At 49.4% G+C, this 17,421-nt stretch overlaps 1 protein-coding gene across 3 annotated transcripts; it reads left to right on the forward strand.

The window, feature by feature from the left end:
* Positions 1–7,872: 7,872 nt before the first annotated feature.
* On the forward strand, positions 7,873–16,336 carry LOC143831651 (uncharacterized). 3 transcript variants are annotated; one of them, XM_077324820.1, is made up of 2 exons: positions 7,873–7,945; positions 10,394–16,336. In XM_077324820.1, the coding sequence occupies exon 2, from the start codon at positions 10,482–10,484 to the stop codon at positions 11,487–11,489; it is 1,008 nt and encodes a 335-aa protein (XP_077180935.1). In that variant the 5' UTR covers positions 7,873–7,945; positions 10,394–10,481; the 3' UTR covers positions 11,490–16,336. The 3 variants fall into 3 exon arrangements, with proteins under 3 accessions (XP_077180935.1, XP_077180934.1, XP_077180936.1); XM_077324819.1 differs by lacking the exon at positions 7,873–7,945 and adding an exon at positions 7,986–8,124; XM_077324821.1 differs by lacking the exon at positions 7,873–7,945 and adding an exon at positions 8,179–8,451.
* The last annotated feature ends 1,085 nt before the right edge of the window (positions 16,337–17,421 follow it).

Here is a 17,421-nt window from a genome sequence, read left to right on the forward strand (position 1 = left end):
AATTTTTACCTTAAGGGTGCTGCAGGGGCCACCAGATATTGGAGGGGTGGGTGGGGGGTTTCCACTGCGAAGGCAGATATTACATGTTTTGGTCCCCAGTGTTATGGTTATTTATCGTATGGCACGTATAGTATAGCCAGGAGATCTGAGGTAGAGGTGGGCACAAACCTGGACAATTGAAGTTCCTTGGATTTGTGGGTGGTTGCGGGTCAGGGGGGAAGTCACAAACCCCAAACCCCGAAGTTGCACAGACTCCCCCCCCCCCCGGTTCACAAACCTTTGGATTTGCTTGATTTTGTTAACTTTTTAGCTGTTTACGCAGGTGCTATACAGGTGGAACCCCCCTGACTGTATTGCCTCATTCTGGACATGGTTTCTGGGTCTTTTGCAGTGTCTGCCTTTCTCCCCTTTGGCCCTGGAAGGTGGACATCCACCCACCTGCCTTCCCATGTCATAGATTTAGAGAGGAGCAAGGTTTCCTATGAACTTCATAGATGATGACTGAAATGGGCATTGAGAGCCCCCACAGGGGCCAAGTGGTGCCCAAACATATGACCATGAGGATCCACAATCTTAAAGGGGCCTGGATGGGGTATAGCTCCCAATATGCTCCCTGGGGCCTTTGATACTGAATGCAGCGTCCTGGGTGGAATGCACGGGTACAATCCGAGAGCCATAGCTTCATGAACAGAGCTCCCTGTCTGGATTCAAAGGACATTTCCTTGCTGAATTACGCAAACAACCTTATCTCTATCAGGAAGTGAAAATGTCAGAGATGACCGTAAAAGTTCTCAGCGGCCGCTGTACAAATGGCTCCATATCATAATTCAGGTATTATAATTAAACTGTGAGGAGCTAACAAGGGAGGAGCCATTGTCATAATGGACAATACAAACTATATATAAGAAGCTGAGTGACAGCTCTCAAACGCCATTTTCTACAGGCCACTATCCTTAGACCCCACACATGAATACCAGGGAGAACTTTTAAAAATCATTGAAAATTACCAACACACAGGGACAAATTATATGGATACACCCCGAGAGCCTTGACCAGGCACTTCCTTCCTCCTGCCAAATATATGTAAATCTGGCAACCCTGGATGTCCCATTGCCTTGAGCATAGGCATCATCACTGTAGGAATATCAGGACATATGGACTCCACCCTGAGACCATATGTCATTCATCCCTCAGCTATGTGATACCACTGAGTTCCTGAGGAAACTGCAGTCTATTGATCATCTCCCAAGAAACAACACTCTAGCCTCCATGGACCAACGTCCCCCATTTGGCGAGAGATTTCAGGAAGGAATTTCTAGAGACTTCAGGAAAAGCCTCTCTGACCCAACCTGACTTGGTCAGTGGATAGAGAAAAGAGAGGTGATAAAACTCCTAGAAGCAAGGAGGAAGGAGTTTTTTGTGCTAAGTCCATTAGAGTAGACAGAACTCTTAACTAAGGTCTGCGGGAGGTGGGCATTAGCCATACGTTGGCCTGGACCAGGGGTAGTCAAACTGCGGTCCTCCAGATGTCCATGGACTACAATTCCCAGGAGCCCCTGCCAGCATTTGCTGGCAGGGGCTCCTGGGAATTGTAGTCCATGGACATCTGGAGGACCACAGTTTGACTACCCCTGGCCTGGACAGTTGAAGGAAGCTTCAAGATAATGGAAACTCTGTAGAGGTCTGCAGCTTCCTAAGCTAAGGTATCTGTCCCATATTTTAACATCTGTTAGGGCATGTATAGAAAGAGGGACAGAAGAAATGTGTTTTACCCATTGCTTCTGAATCCCTTCTGCAATCTGGTGCTGTGCTAAAAGTATGCTTGTGAACATTTTCTTTTAAATAAATACTTTATCGCTTTTGATGCTGGTAGTGGTTCTCTGTACCAGGTAGACCTCCAGCATCTTGGACATGCTATTGTAGAAGGACCACCAGGAGGAAGGCCAGCAGTTAGCAAGCCATTATTCCTTCAGAGGCACACAAAGCAGTAAATGGTCCCTGTGGTGACCTGGTGCTGGTCAGCAGAAACCTAGCAGCAAGCCCGCAGGTCTGGGAATGGAAGCTGGGAATCCTGACCTTCCCAATGGGCAATTCCTTACAAAGGTCAGGTGGTGGTGGTGGGTTACCCAAGAGAGAAAGAAAAGCCTCTCCAGGTGTCAAGAAAACATTGGAGGGAAGGGTGGTAGAGGGCATGCAGGCCTGAGCATGTCCTTTCTGCCTCAGTTCTGTGTTTCTAAGAATGAATTGGCTCTGTGTTGCTTTAGCTTAGATTTGAATCGTACTTAATTATGTTTCAGCCTGTACTTCCTGCAATTTGTGGCCCTTTGACCTGCTCTTTTTCCTGCTGCATAATAATTTGCATAGCGTTGATCAGCTCATTGCATGTTATGGAATGAGCAAGGTTGTCTATTGAAGCTCACATCGGCTGGAATAAATGCTTGTTAGTCATTGAAGTGCCAAAGGACTCCTGTTTATTTGGTAACATCTGCTCATGGTATGGAGCTCTTTGGGGATGTCAGCATGGTGTAATGGTTAAGAGCAGTGCCCTCTAATCTGGAGTACTGGGTTTGATTCTCTGCTCCTCCAAACGCAGCCAACTGGGTGACCTTGGATTAGTCACAGTTCTGAGAACTCTCTCAGCCCCACTTACCTCACAGGATGCCTGTTGTGGAGAGAGGGTGATTGTAAGCCACTTGGAGATTCCTTTGGCTAGAGAAAAGCGGGGTATAAAAACTAATTCTTCTTCTTCTTCTTCTTCTTCTTTTTCTTCTTCTTCTTCTTCTATAACTTCTCTTTCACACACACACCAATTCTAATCAGTTCCATATACATAATAAAGCTTTTTGTATGTGCAGGGCATCTATAATTTCTCTCATGTGAATTCTCCAGTGTGAAATAAAAGCCAATCCATTAACAGCTCTTCGTTCACATACGATTGCTGTCCTGCGTGGTGCAAAACAAGCTGTGACCACCAAATGAAGCTTTCCCCTCAAGAGAAGCAGTCACAGAGAAATCAGGTTTTTCTCCTACATGGATTCTCAGGGGTAGAGACCAAACTTGTTTTGCGTGTCTTCCTGCAGTTGTAGTATTAATAGAACATCTCTTCTGTGTGGGTTCACCAGCATAAGATGAGGGCCGATAAACCCTTGAAACACTTCTTGCTTCTCCCCTGCGTAAATTCTCCAGTGTATAATTAGGTGCAAGCTAGAATAAATGTCAAACTTTGCCATGCTCAGAATGGGCCTAATATTTCCTTTCTGAAGAGTTTGTCAGGTACTATGCAGAGCAGCTGCATTCCCAGTATAAAGGGCTTGGCCTTCTGATCATTGTGGCTGCGTCTGATCTACTTGACAAAGGAACGGCCTTGAGTATCACGGAATTGTTTGGCTTACATGTCCATCAGGGGTGAAGGACCTAGCTAGCAGGAGAGAGAAGATGGGTGTCTCTGAAGTATTTGGGATGCTGAAAGGGACGGAGGAGAAGCTGCTAGCTACTGCTGGGAGTTGGCTGAAGCACTTCTGGGGGTATGTATGTACAACTCTCTTTCTCTCTGGGAACCTGAGGTGGCGTGGCAGATCTTCAGCCCTGCAGAGCCATCTCCTTGCTTCCATTGTTCTCTGTTGTTGTTGTTGTTGTTGTTGTTGTTGTTTATTAAATTTATATCCTGCCTCTCACTTGCGTCTCAGGGTAGCTGACAACATTATTAAAATACAATACAGCAGTAAAATAGTATAAATATAATAAAAATTGTAGATGTCCAGTAACAGAGGCAGGACTGACAAGACTTCCAGCCCTATATTTCTAAATAAGTAAATACTAGCAAAATGTACTCTGTCCTAGAGGAAACCTCTAGAGGTAAAACATTACTCAGAGCTTCTCATCACTTGGGAAAGTGAAGCAAGCAAGAAATCACCTCAGTTATCCACACATGCACTTCCACTGCCACATGAAAGTTCTGGATGTGGGAAAATAACCTGTAGGTATTATTGAACTGTTTTTCACATACATTCTCCCTTATAAAAATCTGGAAGAAGAAGTTCCTGACAGAGCGCTTCCTCAGTGGAACAGGCTTCCTCGGGAGGTGGTGGGTTCTCCATCTTTGGAGATTTTTAAGCAGAGGCTGGATAGCCATCTGACGGAGAGGCTGATTCTGTGAAGGTTCAAGGGGGTGGCAGGTTACAGTGGATGAGTGATAGGGTTGTAAGTGTCCTGCATAGAGCAGGGGGTTGAACTAGATGACCCAGGAGGCACCTTCCAACTCTATGGTTCTATGATTCTGTCTTTCTGAATTCCAGGTGTTGGAGGAGCAACTCCAGAGCCTCTGTACCCCTGCTTGTAGGCCTTCCAGGCATCTGGTTTGGCCACTGTCTGAAACAGAATTGCGTAACAGATTACTGTTGGTCAGATCCAGCATGGCTTCTTGTATTTATTTATTTAGTTATTTACATATCTTATAGTCCACCTTTCTCTTGGAGGCTTCAGGCAGATTATACAGCATAAGGCAGATACAATCAACAGGATGGGGAGTCCAACGAACAGTGCAAGAGGGTACGAGCTACAGAAATTTGAAAGCCAGCAGAGTTGAAACGATCCATAAGCACCTTTCATCATGGCACCTTAAAGAGTGTTGGAACTACATCATCAGATCCAGGGATAGGTAGAAATACAAAGTTAAGTCAAAAAGTATTGGTATAAAAACATGGAAACATTGCTTTAAAATATCAAAAGTGTGAAGCTATTGTTTCTTGACAGATCATCGATGTATACTTCTGAAGGCCGTGTTTCCATATCTCTGATGTAACCCATCCCCGAATAATCATCTGTAGCCCTACCTTGAATAATTACACCATGCCCTAATGGCATTTTTGACATCCTTGAGGGACTCAAGTTCTTTTGAAAGAGGCAAGATGAGGGCTACAGGGTGGATGGGATAAGGATTCCCAATGTAATTTTTGTTGTACAGCACTTTCTACCCATGAAGAATAAGAAGGTGCATTGTCATGATGGAAAAAAATTCCTTGGTGTAGCTTTCCTGGTCTTTTTCTCACCAATTCAGTTTCCATAACTGCTGAATTTTCTTTGTTACTCACACAATGTTTCCCTTGTTTAGAGCTGGGGGTGGGTGGGGGGTTGTGGTTGCACACAGAGGGTACGATTGTCAGGGAAACCGAAAAAGGGAAGTGACTGTGCTCAGTTCTAAAAGACCAGCGGCGCAAAACAATGCAACAAAGTAAATATGAGATCATTAACTTAATGCAATTTGTTAGTTCAATTAAAGGAAACAATGGGCGGGCTGGGAAAGGCCTAATTATGAATGTTGCGGGGTTTGTGAAGACGGTGGTCCAAACCATTCCATATTTGAAAATTAGATGGTGTTCTTCCGAAGTGTCAGAAATTACAGGCTGTTGCACAAAGAATCGCTCTATGCAATTAACGCATGGAGATCAGCCCAAAGTTCTAGAGGGAGTGAAGCAAAACAAGCCGAAGACAATTGCAATGCCATGGGGGAACTGCCTGCCAAGATCGCAGGCAGAAAGCCAGCCAGTGTCACTGGCTTCGCCTTCCACATAACGGCACAGCCACATTGTTCCTCCTATATCATCCAGGCCCACATATCTTGCACCGTTCAGAGAGGAGCAAAGAAGACAATGGAAAGTGCTAGAGGATCACAGATAATTGGCAGCTCTTAATTGCATATTGGAGCCTCTTGTGGCGCAGAGTGGTAAGGCAGCAGACGTGCAGTCTGAAAGCTCTGCCCATGAGGCTGGGAGTTCAATCCCAGCAGGTTGACTCAGCCTTCCATCTTTCCGAGGTTGGTAAAATGAGTACCCAGCTTGCTGGGGGGTAAACGGTCATGACTGGAGAAGGCACTGGCAAACCACCCCGTATTGAGTCTGCCATGAAAACGCTAGAGGGCGTCACCCCAAGGGTCAGACACGACCCGGTGCTTGCACAGGGGATACCTTTACCTTTACCTTAATGTGTTATTTTATTGTATTGTTTTATTGTGCCATGATTGTGGGATTATGTAACCTGCCGCAAGCCAATTGGGAGCAGCGGGCTAAAAATCGAAATAATAATAGTAATGACTGGGGAAGGCACTGGCAAACCACCCCGTATCGAGTCTGCCATGAAAACGCTGGAGGGCGTCACCCCAAGGGTCAGACATGACCCAGTGCTTGCACGGGGAATACCTTTATCTTTAATTGCATATTGTTAACACAATGGCAGCTGCTGAAGCACAGCTGATGGATACAGCGGGCCTGTTGCCTAGGATCTTTATGCCCCGAACTTTATATGATCACAAGACTGAGTCAGACTCTTGGGTCTCTCAAAGTCAGTCTTCTGGCTGGCAGCCACTCATAGGGTCTCCAGCAGAGGTCCTTCCTATCACCAACTGTTGGAAAGTGCCATCAGGTTGCAGGTGACGTATCGTGATCCCCATAGGGTTTTAACGGCAAGACATCTTCAAGGTAGATTTATCCATCCATGCCTTAGAAATTCAGTCAGGAAAACCTTGAGTTAGAACTCCTAACCAAAAGCTTTTCCTGGTTTTCTTTAACTGGAGGTTTCCCTGAATTTCAAAGGTATGGATGGGACAGATATTCCCTTAATGGATGGATACCTATTCACTTAATTTGTGAGTTTTGAAGGCTTTCTAGCCGTATTTGAGGACAGGGTGGTATTTGTCTCCCACACAAACACAGCGTGGGTCAGGAAAGGTGGCAACTCCCTGCCATATATCTTCAAGCCATCCCCAGGGGCTTTGTGATAACATCCAGATTGCCTGGCCTCTTCACACCTGAGAGATATTGGAGCCAGTTGGTCAGAGTAGCCTCATTAGATCTTGTCAATTGCCCCAGCTCTGGCACATAAAAAACGTTTGCTAATTATAAATGAAACTGTATTAAAGGGTCGCAGCATTTGGAAGGTTGAGAACCACTGCTTTAATCTCTGTCATGCAATGTATGCTATTCTAGCTTGCTATGGCTTTAGAATATCTTTTGATACACTTTTTACAATCTTTTGGCTCCAGTGTGTTTTGGCTCTCTGCGTATGGTGGGACTCATGAAGGGGCAGCCTGAGACCAATTTACCCTGTGGGAAGAGAGACAGGGAGACCCCTAAAACTCCCTCCCACCATATCCATTGAGTCTGATAGAGGCATTGGGCTATTTACTATCACATTAGATTAAGTTGCGAAAGCACTCCGTGAAACTGGTGAGTTACGAGCCAACTGTCACTTGGTGACCTTGGACATCACCCCTTCTTACTGCAAGACAATTCCCTGGAGTCACTTGTTTAACTTTTAAATTTAAATTTTCTCTATTTATTATTCTTTCAGTTGGTCTGTAATCCCGGCCGCCCCCCCCTTCTTTGCAAGGTCATTCCTCGTTGCTAGCTGTTGAATGAAAAAGGCTCAATTCTTCATTTTCTTCAGAACTTTTTGTATTATTTCTCGAGCCTGTCGGGAGAGGCGGGAAATGAATCTAATAATAATAATAATAATAATAATAATAATAATAATAATAATAATAATAATAATAAATAAAAATAAAAATAAAAATAAAAATAAAAATAAAAATAAATTTCATTTAATCTTCTTCTTGGAGGGGGAAGGAGGGTTTAACATTTACGCACAGCCTTGCCTTCGTCCGGCTGCATCGATGCCCTCTGCGTCACCCCCCCTCCCCCCGAGCCTCGGTGACTACAAATATCAGAAAACATTAAAAAGAAAAATGAAAAGCGCCCAAAAAGAGACTCTCCGGCAGTCCCTGTTATTTGATCGTGCCCGGGAAGAAGGGGGGAGAGGGGGGCGGTGTTTGCGGTGAGCAGCGACCACCAGAGGGCCCTGGCGCTCGCTGTCGGAGGCGCCGAGCGAGGAAGGCCTGCGCGCCCCTCTCCGGTTTCCCCTCGACCGGGATATGGGGAGTTCAACTTCCTGGGTCAGCGGCCGATTTCCACCACCCCCCCCCCCGCCCGCCCGCTCCTTCCCCCCAGGGCCGTCGCCATTGTGCAGAAGACAGCCCGACCCTGCCTCCTGCCTCTGCCTCCGCTGCGCTGTGGGTCGGCGGCGCCGGTCGGTTCTGCGAGGAGCCAGGCATGGCCCGGAGCGCACCCGCGGGTAGGCGAGAGGCCGGCCTCTGCATGCGCCCTTCCCACCGGGTCGCCCCGCCACCAGCAGCAGCCCTGGCGTGTCTGCAGCCCTGTGCGCGTTGCCAGCGGGGCACCGGGAAGTCGGGCTGGCCAGGCTGCAAACAGAAGCGGGAGCGCGCCCGTCGGGCTCCCGGGGAAGGCTTGTTGGCCGCCCCCTGGACATCCCAAAGTTCCCGGGGATGGGGATGGGCGCCTTTCCGTCCCGGGGGAACCGGTGCAGAGACGATGTGGACTGGCAGCTGGACGGCCTCTGATTGGTTTCGAAGCGTGCGGATCTGGTTAGGAGCGCGGTAGAGTAAGCGTAGAACCCCGAAGGTCAATGGGGAGGGGAAAACATTGAGGGCTTTGGAAGCGATCTGTCCTGCCAAAAGCGCAAATAAGAAAGAGCCGGCCAGTTTGGTGTAGGGGTTAAGAGCGGCGGCCTCCAGTCGGGAGAGATGGGCTTGATGCCCCGCTCAGCCTTCACATGCAGCCGGCTTGGGTGACCTTGGGCCGGTCACAGTTTTTCCGGAGCTCTCTCCGCCTCACCTGCCTCACAGGGTGTCTGTTGAGGGGAAAGGAGACTCCTTCTGGTAGTAAAAAGCGGGCTCAGTTCTCCCCCAGATCGCCAGAAAGGGGGTGTTGACATCAGAAGGAGTTGCCTTTTCATGGTTCAGCACTGCCAGGATGCGGGGGAAGAAGTTCACAGTAAATCTTAAAAAAAAAAGTGTTGTTAATAATAGAATGTGGGAGTTATTAGACGGAAGGATTATGTTGATCCCCCCTCTCCTCCATTAAATACACTTGGTTTTGATGCCACACTGAATTCTCAGAGTGATCACAAAAAACAGTAGGTCTTTGTTGAGTGTGGAATGAAAAGGGGATTTGAGAAGAGAAGCCAAAATGGAAAGGCGCTGTCAGGAGCAGACGTATACCCAGGCAGAGATTTTTCTAGAGAAGCTGTTGCAGAATGCCTTGTGTATTGGTCCCCTCTTCTGGAGCCCGCTTGGTGTTGTGGTTAAGAGTGCAGCATCTAAGCGGGAGAACTGGGTTTGATTCCCCACTCCTTCTCCACATGCAGCCAACTGGGTGGCCTTGGACCAGTCACAGTTCTCTCAGAGCTCTCTCAGCAACCCCCCCCCATGGACTGTCTGTTATGGGGAGAGGAAGGGAAGGTGCTTATAAGCCACTTCAAGTCTCCTTTGGGTAATAAAAAGAGGGATGCAAAAAAAACCAAAAACAGTTCTTATTCTTGAGAACTTCCTTCTCTACCTTGGTCTGTGTTGTGCAACCCGAAGTGTGTGTGGAGGGGGACAATATACCAAGCAAGCCGGCCCATCTCCAGGTGCAGAAGTTCCCAGTCACACAGGCTCTCCTCACTTGGCAATGACTTGCCTAGCCAGCCAGAAGAGGGAGATTTCTCCAGGGCTCTGGGTTTGCTCAGCGCAGCCTAGAAAGAAGCTGAGTGGCCCCCCTTAGAAACCTCCCCTTGGGGATATTCTGAAGCAGGCCTGGCCAAACTGTGGCTCTCCAGATGTCCATGGACTACAATTCCCATGAGCCTCTTCCAACATGATGCTGGCAGGGGCTCGTGGGAATTGTAGTCCATGGGCGTCTGGAGAGATGTGATAGAGGTCACTGGAGTGACCTTCTCTTTCCAGCTGGGAGAGGTCACACATGGTTTGTGTGCTCCTTTAACCCCCCTTCCCATGAGGCAGGGATCGGCTCTGAAGCCACGTACCCCAGCAAGGAGAGAACAGCGGTGGCCCCTTGTAGGATCCTGGCCACTGCCCAGCCACGCTGCTCTTGACGCTGGTCCTGCGGATAAACTTACTTCCCAATATAATCCCTGAAATAGTGTTGGCGAGGGGCATCTGTTTTGCATGCAGAAGGTCCCAAGCTGAATCCCTAGTATCTCCAGGTAAAACGGGTCATTTATTAGGTGAAAGGCTTCAGTGAGAGAGCCTGGAGGGCCACCACCGGACACAGGAGACCCTATTGACCTGGATCCATTAGTGGTCTGATTCATCATGCAGGAGTGGCTCTCCAGATGTCCATGGACTACACTTCCCATGAGCCCCTGCCAGCTGGCAGGGGCTCATGGGAAGTGTAGTCCATGGTCATCTGGAGACCCCCAGTTTGGCCACCCCTGCACTATGGCATCTGGCAGAGCTTCATTGTTGCAGACCTTCTAGTCAAGACTTGTGTCCACTGCTGTTGGGTGAGTTGAATCGCTCTGTCTGTGACTCCCGTTCCAGAACACACGGCGTGACTCCAGTGCAGCAAAGAAACAAGCCAGCCAGCGCCCGGACTGAAGATAAAATCGTCAGGAGGCAGCTGCCTACCATGTCCCCAAAGAGAGCCAAAGGGAGCGTCCCTCAGACTCTGGCGCTCAGGAGACCCTTCAAGAGCAAGGCTGCAGGGCAGCTGCAAAGTTTTGCGGAGGAGAGAGCGAACAAGCCCGCGCATTACGGCAGCAAGCGCAAAAGCACCACCGTCCCCCGGAAGACCTACGCAGGAGAGAAGCCCAATGTCTGTATCGAGTGCGGGAAAAGCTTCTCGCAGTGCCCGGATCTGATCAGCCACCGAAGGGTCCACAAGGGGGAGAAGCCCTACCGGTGTCTTGAGTGCGGGAAAAGCTTCGGCAGGAGCCGGGATCTTAGTCGTCACCAGCAAAAGCACCTGGAGGAGCGTGCCTGCGTTTGTGCAGACTGTGGGGAAAGCTTTGCTGACCCCTCTGCTTTGGCCCAGCACCAGAGAGCCCACGTGGAGGACAAGCCCTGCCAGTGCATCGACTGTGGGAAGACGTTCAGCCGCAGCTCTCCCGTGAAGCGCCAGCCGAGGACCCCGCTGGAAAAGCCGCAGGGGAAGAGCAGTCGCCGCGAGAAACCCAGCAACGTTTTCAGGCCCGCTAGGAAACACAAAGGGGCCAAAGCCTCCAAGAGACGGGCGTCCTCTGCCCTGGAGATCCCCAACACCTGCAAGGAGTGCTGGCAGACTTTCAGCCAGAACTCCGACCTGGTCAAGCACATGCGCATCCACACCGGGGAGAAGCCCTACGCGTGCAACCACTGCGGGAAATGCTTCAACGTCAGCTCCAACCTCATCCGGCACAAGAGGATCCACACGGGGGAGAAGCCCTACACCTGCTCCGACTGCGGGAAGAGCTTCACCGACAAGTCCACCCTCACCCAACACAACCGCATCCACACGGGGGAGAAGCCCTACACGTGCACGTACTGCGGGAAAAGCTTCAGCCGCAGCTCCCACCACAAGAGGCACCAGCGGACCCACGCGGGGGATGGCTCCCTCTCCTTCCTTCCCCTGTGGCCTTACCCAACTCAGGCGTGTTAATTAAAGCATGCAGGATGAAAGGGGATGGTGGGGAAGGGGGAGGGTGGGTGGGAGGGAGGGAACTATATAACTGGCTTAGGAGGGGCAGATTGCTTTCTAAGCAGGGTGAGAAAGGAAATTAACCCACGAGTTAAGCGGGGGAATAACCACCAAGTAGGTTAGATTTGCCCTGACCCATTCTGGACATGCTGCACTTTCCATGTGCTTCTGCCCCTGAATTCTCATGCACAGACCAGGAAAATCTGCTTCTAGAGGGCACTATCCAGGGCGTGCATAATAGGCCCTGGATGACCCAAGCTAATCGTGTCTCGTCAAATCTTGGAAGCTAAGTAAGGTCAGCCCTGATTGGTGTCTGGATGGGAGACTGTCAAGGACGCCATCTGCAGAGACAGGCAATGGCGAAGCACATCTGAACCTGTCTTGCCTTGAAAAGGCCACCAGGGGTCGCCATCAGGCCGCTGCCATTTGATGGCGCTTTTCACCCCCACCCGGTTAGTTAGGCTCAAGCCCAGGCACACCATGGAGACCAACAAGAACTTCAGGGCAGAAGCTTTCGAGAGTCTGGGCTCCCTTTGTCAGACGCGAGTAGAAGTGGCGGCAGAACCGCGTGTGCGTCACAGTGCTCATTGCTTTTTGTGTTATGGCTTAGCATAGAAGGAACTTGGTAGGCCCCAGTCCCAAGTGACGGCTGCATTCGGATTGCCAGAAACAGCAGCAAAACGGACCGTTTCCACCCACTGGACAGCAGCCTTCCCCACTGGGCATGAGATCTGCGGAGCCCTTCCACTGCAGATTTCCAGCCTCTGCTTATGGAGACCGAGAGTCAGATTTTGACTGGATGGGCGCTGACTTTGGGGGTGGGTTTCCAATAGGCAGTGTAGCCCTGCCACAGCCCTACCTGGTTCCAGAAACATCGTTCCTTGAGTCTGGGGTTCCAGAAGCACACATTACTCTGGGGGTAATTGGCCACTGAGGACATGGTTGCTGACATGAGAGCTGATATTCTGGAAGGCACATATTTTTTTTTGCATGACCTGCAATAGATGGGATGCATAGGATTCTGCCATCTCTGGGCGCAAGGAGCATGGGATCTTTCCCACCCTCTGCTCCCCCCTGGAGCCATTTACGATCCAGGGAAATTTTGTTTCTGAGCTCAAGGGATTGGCGTGTCCTGATAGCCACACCAGTCAGGCAGTTGCAGTGGGGAGAGGAAAGGGGTCGGGACCATACCTTTCTTTCTCTTCCCTAAGCAGGGCTCCGCTTATGGAAGAGGCAAAAACAGCCATCTCGGTCCCTTCCCTTTCTCCAATGCAGCCACTTGATAGGTGCAGCTGTGAGGATGCACAAGCCCTTCAATCTCAAGAATAAACTTGTTCTCGGAGGAAAGGAGGCTGGGGAAAATCCCTGACCATACGTGCTTTCTGCTGGCGGTTCATGGGAATCAAACCCATGTCTCCGATTCTGCTTCTCTCTGAGCCAACGGGTGTCTAAAACCGTGATGCACGATTAGCACTCTACAGTGCAAGAGTCGTGAGAAAGAAACGTCTAGGTCATGGCACAAGCTACGAGTGCCACTCACTCCCGCAATCCAAATGTATGGCGACGGACCGTGGCTCAGGGACCGAGCATCTGCTTGGCCCGCAGGAGGTCCTGGGTTCAGTTCCCAGCAACTCCAGTTAACGGGCCAAGTAGAAAGTGACATGAAAGCTCCCTGCCCGAGACCCTGGTGCATTGACTGTGGGAACCAGAGTTTGGTGTAGTGATTAGGAGTGGGGACTTCTAATCTGGCATGCCGGGTTCCATTCTGCACCCCCCCACACACACACACATGCAAGCAGTGACCTTGGGCTCGCCACGGTGCTGATAAAACTTTTCTGACCGAGCAGTAATCTCAGGGCTCTCTCGGCCTCACCCACCTCACAGGGTGTCTATCATGGGGAGAGGAAAGGGAAGGTGAATGTAAGCCGCTTTGAGGCTCCTTTGGGTAGAGAAAAGCAGCATATAAGAACCAACTCTTGTGGCGAGCTGGTGCCAGCCAAAACAGCTTTCTTAGACCCATGGCCTGGCTCCGTGTTAACAATCAAAAAAGAAAATCTTGGCTCAGCACAACGGCACTAGAAGTATTTCAGTCTGGTGTTTAATCCGGATGAGACAGACAACGCCCTCTTCACTGTACAAAGCAGAATATGCTGAAAAAGAGAGTCTTCACTTTAAGATGCTAGAAACAGTAAAAGAACTAGCACTCTGGATGGAAGGCACAGACCCTTTCTTGCAGTCTGTGTGCTTCTTGTGGCACAGAGTGGTAAGGCAGCAGACATGCAGTCTGAAAGCTCTGCCCATGAGGCTGGGAGTTCAATCCCAGCAGCCGGCTCAAGGTTGACTCAGCCTTCCATCCTTCCGAGGTCGGTAAAATGAGTACCCAGCTTGCTGGGGGGTAAACGGTAATGACTGGGGAAGGCACTGGCAAACCACCCCGTATTGAGTCTGCCATGAAAACGCTGGAGGGCATCACCCTAAAGGTCAGACTTGACCTGGTGCTTGCACAGGAGATACCTTTACCTTTAAGATGCTAGAAACAGAGTAAGAACTAGCACTCTGGATGTAAGGCACGAACCTTTCTTGCAGTCTGTGTACTTAGGTGAATTTGTGTGGTTGCATGTAATGGATGCATAAACTGAGGAAGTCTTGTGGAACTCTGAAGATGCATTGTCTCAGCCAGGTTAAAGGGTAGACTGAAATGCTTCTGGTGTGGATTTCTTTTTTTATTCCTGCCTCATCCCGTCTGACTCCATGCAAGGCAGCTTCAGGTGTGTAAGCCTGGCAGGGCTCTGAAAGTGATCCAAGTTTAACCCCCCCCCAAGACCACACATGCGCATCCAGTACAGTCTCCACGGGGTAGTCAACTTGTGGTCCTCCAGATGTTCACGGACTACAATTCCCATGAGCCCCTGCCAGCGTTTGCTGGCATTTGGAGGACCACAGGTTGACTACCCCTGATGTAGACCACTGTGCATCACTGATACATGCAGAGAGCAGATATAGACCAAGATTATGGAAGGAAGCTCTCTTAACAGCAATGAGAAGTCTAGGTTAAAGGCAGCGCATACCTAATGACCAGGAGAAGGCCGTCTGCATCGTGACAGGCCTCTGGCTGGCCATGGAGAGTAATGGAGCTGTGGTTTAGGGGCAGAGCATCTACTGGGCATGCATGTCCTCCTGTTAGAAGCCCTGTCTGTCAGTGAGTCTATGATGTGGAAAGATTCAAATGGGTAGCCGTGTTGGTCTGAAGTATCACAACAAAACCAGAGTCCAGTAGCACCTTTAAGACCAACAAAGATTTATTCAAGGCGTGAGCTTTCCAGTGTTCATAGTCTGAGGAAGAGTGCTTGCATTCGAAAGCTCATGCCTTGAATAAATCTTTGTTGGTCTTAAAGGTGCTACTGGACTCTGGTTTTATTATGATGTGGGAGACCTGCTTGGGACCCCGGAGAGCTGTTGCCAATCAGGGCAAAATCGGACTTGGGGGACTCGTGATAAGGCAACCTTCTGTGTTTAATCCAGCAAGGCCATTTCGGGGGGGACACACACACGAGAGCATCATCCCATGGGATCTCAAAGGGATTATTGGATCTGTGTTTTCAGGAATGGAAACTTTTTCCTTGCGTGCTAAGATAGAAGAGGCCTCCTAGCAGGTAGAACCGGGCACTGAATCCTTTGTGCTTGTAGGTGAGACTCATTCTACATTGTTCAGCACTATATTTGAACAAGACCTCGCTTTTGTTAGCCTTGGGGAGGGGGAGAAGGGGCCATCCTCCACCCCCAAATCTGATGGAGTCGCAGCTGCATATGGAAGAGAGGTGATTTCACTCCGAGGAGTTCTTGATTCACCCGGACATTCAACGCACTGCGGGTGAATGAGCAACCATCTTCCTCTTGGGCTGATGCACGACTTTCCTAAGAACAAGGTGTTTGAGTGAAGACAAGATCGATCCAGTCGGCTGCGTGGCTGGGACTCTGCTACCGATAGCCAGATTTGGATTGCAGCCGTTCGCGATCCTGTGCGACATTCTTCACATCCCTGAGATGCTGAGCTGTTTTTAAATTTAAAAGGTTCTGGCCTTTGAGACAGGGCCTTTCGGACTGTTTTGCGGAGAAATGTGAAGGTACTCGGAAGCTAAGCAGGGGATGCTCAAGAAAACGGCTAATACAAGACAAGCTTCCCTCGTCATGGCTGCAGCTGCAGGGGAGGCAGGCCCAGTGGGCCTCATCCACGGCCTGCATGAATGGCACCTGAAGCCTGGAATACTTCCCAGAATTCTTTGCAGGGCATGAGGGTTCATACATGCCAAAAGACATCAGCGTGGTGAAAGTCCCCATAAGCTAAAGGTGTAAAAGCTGAGCAATATTAACAGATTCTGTGAGCCTTATGTAGGCACTTTTTGGACCTGGTGCTTTTATTGGCTGCTGTGGTGCTCCCAGCAAGCCCATTTCTCATGGGAAGATGACACATGGGAGGGGGAGCCTGAAGCCCCTTCGCTCCACATACCATAATTCTGATCCAAACGGAGAACCCAAACGGAGAACTCACTTGTGCCTGTATCATATCTGACACACACCAGATCTAGCTTGTGTACTCCATAATGCAGAGAGCCAGTATGACATATTGGTTAAAAGTGCTAGACAAGGATTTGGGTAAACCCAGGTTCAGATCCCCACTCTGCCGTTGGGGGACTTTGGGCCAGTCATATACTCTGTCTAACCTACCTCACAAGGTTGTTGTGAGGGCGAAATGGAGAACAATGTAAGCCACTTTGGGCCCCTAAGTAAATAAATGTGTTGATCAGTTACCTATGACCCTTGGAGACTTGAAATATTTTGTGTCACAGGATACCTACAACGGGCTGTACTGCAGCCCTGTCTTTATTTTAAAGTTGGACCACCCTCACGCTTGGCTAAAAGAGAATGATCCCCCTGCTCCACAAACACACACACACACAACACTCCCCAGGCAATTGCCACTGCCCCATTTCCTTGTGGCCCGGCTTCCGAATTCATTTGCAACCTTCCCTTGGGCATCTTGGTTCTTTTCTAGCCTTCATAGTTTATCCAAAAAAGGTGCAGCTTCAGGATGGGGGTCAAATTGGCAAAGCAGATTGATTTTAGGAATGTAGATGAGGTTGACCTGGGTGATGTTGTTCACCTCCATGCTCTGAAAAGCTTCTGCCCCCCACCCCAAGCAGGGCACTTTCTATCTTTAGCGGTAGAACCAAGGAGGTCTGTAAATTATGCTGCTGTTTCTTTAAAAACCTAGACAGCAGGTACAAATCCAACAGGCAAAGGCTGTTTTTATCACAGAACTTCCACCTGGCTCTGTCTTTGTTCCGTTTTGAGGCATTTACACATCCAAAAGACCCCTTGGGAGGGGGAAGAGTTGCCAGCCTGCCAAACAAGAAACCTCCTTGCTGTACAGTTTTTAAAATAGTATTTCGAAGCCCCATGTTGAAAGGGGGCTTCAAACCCTGTCCATCTCCCTTTCTCACTCTTTGGTAATTTTAATTCCACTCTTGGCTCTCTGTCTTCAGGATTCTACCAAATGCTTTGTAAGACAGTCTTGCGGCCTTGCTTGGTAGAACAAGTGCAACTGTAAGGCCTAGAGGGTCTAAGTCAGGGGTAGTCAAACTGCGGCCCTCCAGATGTCCATGGACTACAATTCCCAGGAGCCCTTGCCAGCATTCGCTGGCGAATGCTGGCAAAGGCTCCTGGGAATTGTAGTCCATGGACATCTGGAGGGCCGCAGTTTGACTACCCCTGGTCTAAGTACACCCCTTCTTAACATGACACACACACAAACATAGAACCCCAAATTAAAAAATGAAAAACCAACAGTCAGACTTGAATCTCCCCGTTGGTCCACAAGTCTATTTACAGTACC

The sequence above is a fragment of the Paroedura picta genome, chromosome 3, assembly GCF_049243985.1.
Source record: "Paroedura picta isolate Pp20150507F chromosome 3, Ppicta_v3.0, whole genome shotgun sequence".
NCBI lineage: Eukaryota > Metazoa > Chordata > Lepidosauria > Squamata > Gekkonidae > Paroedura > Paroedura picta.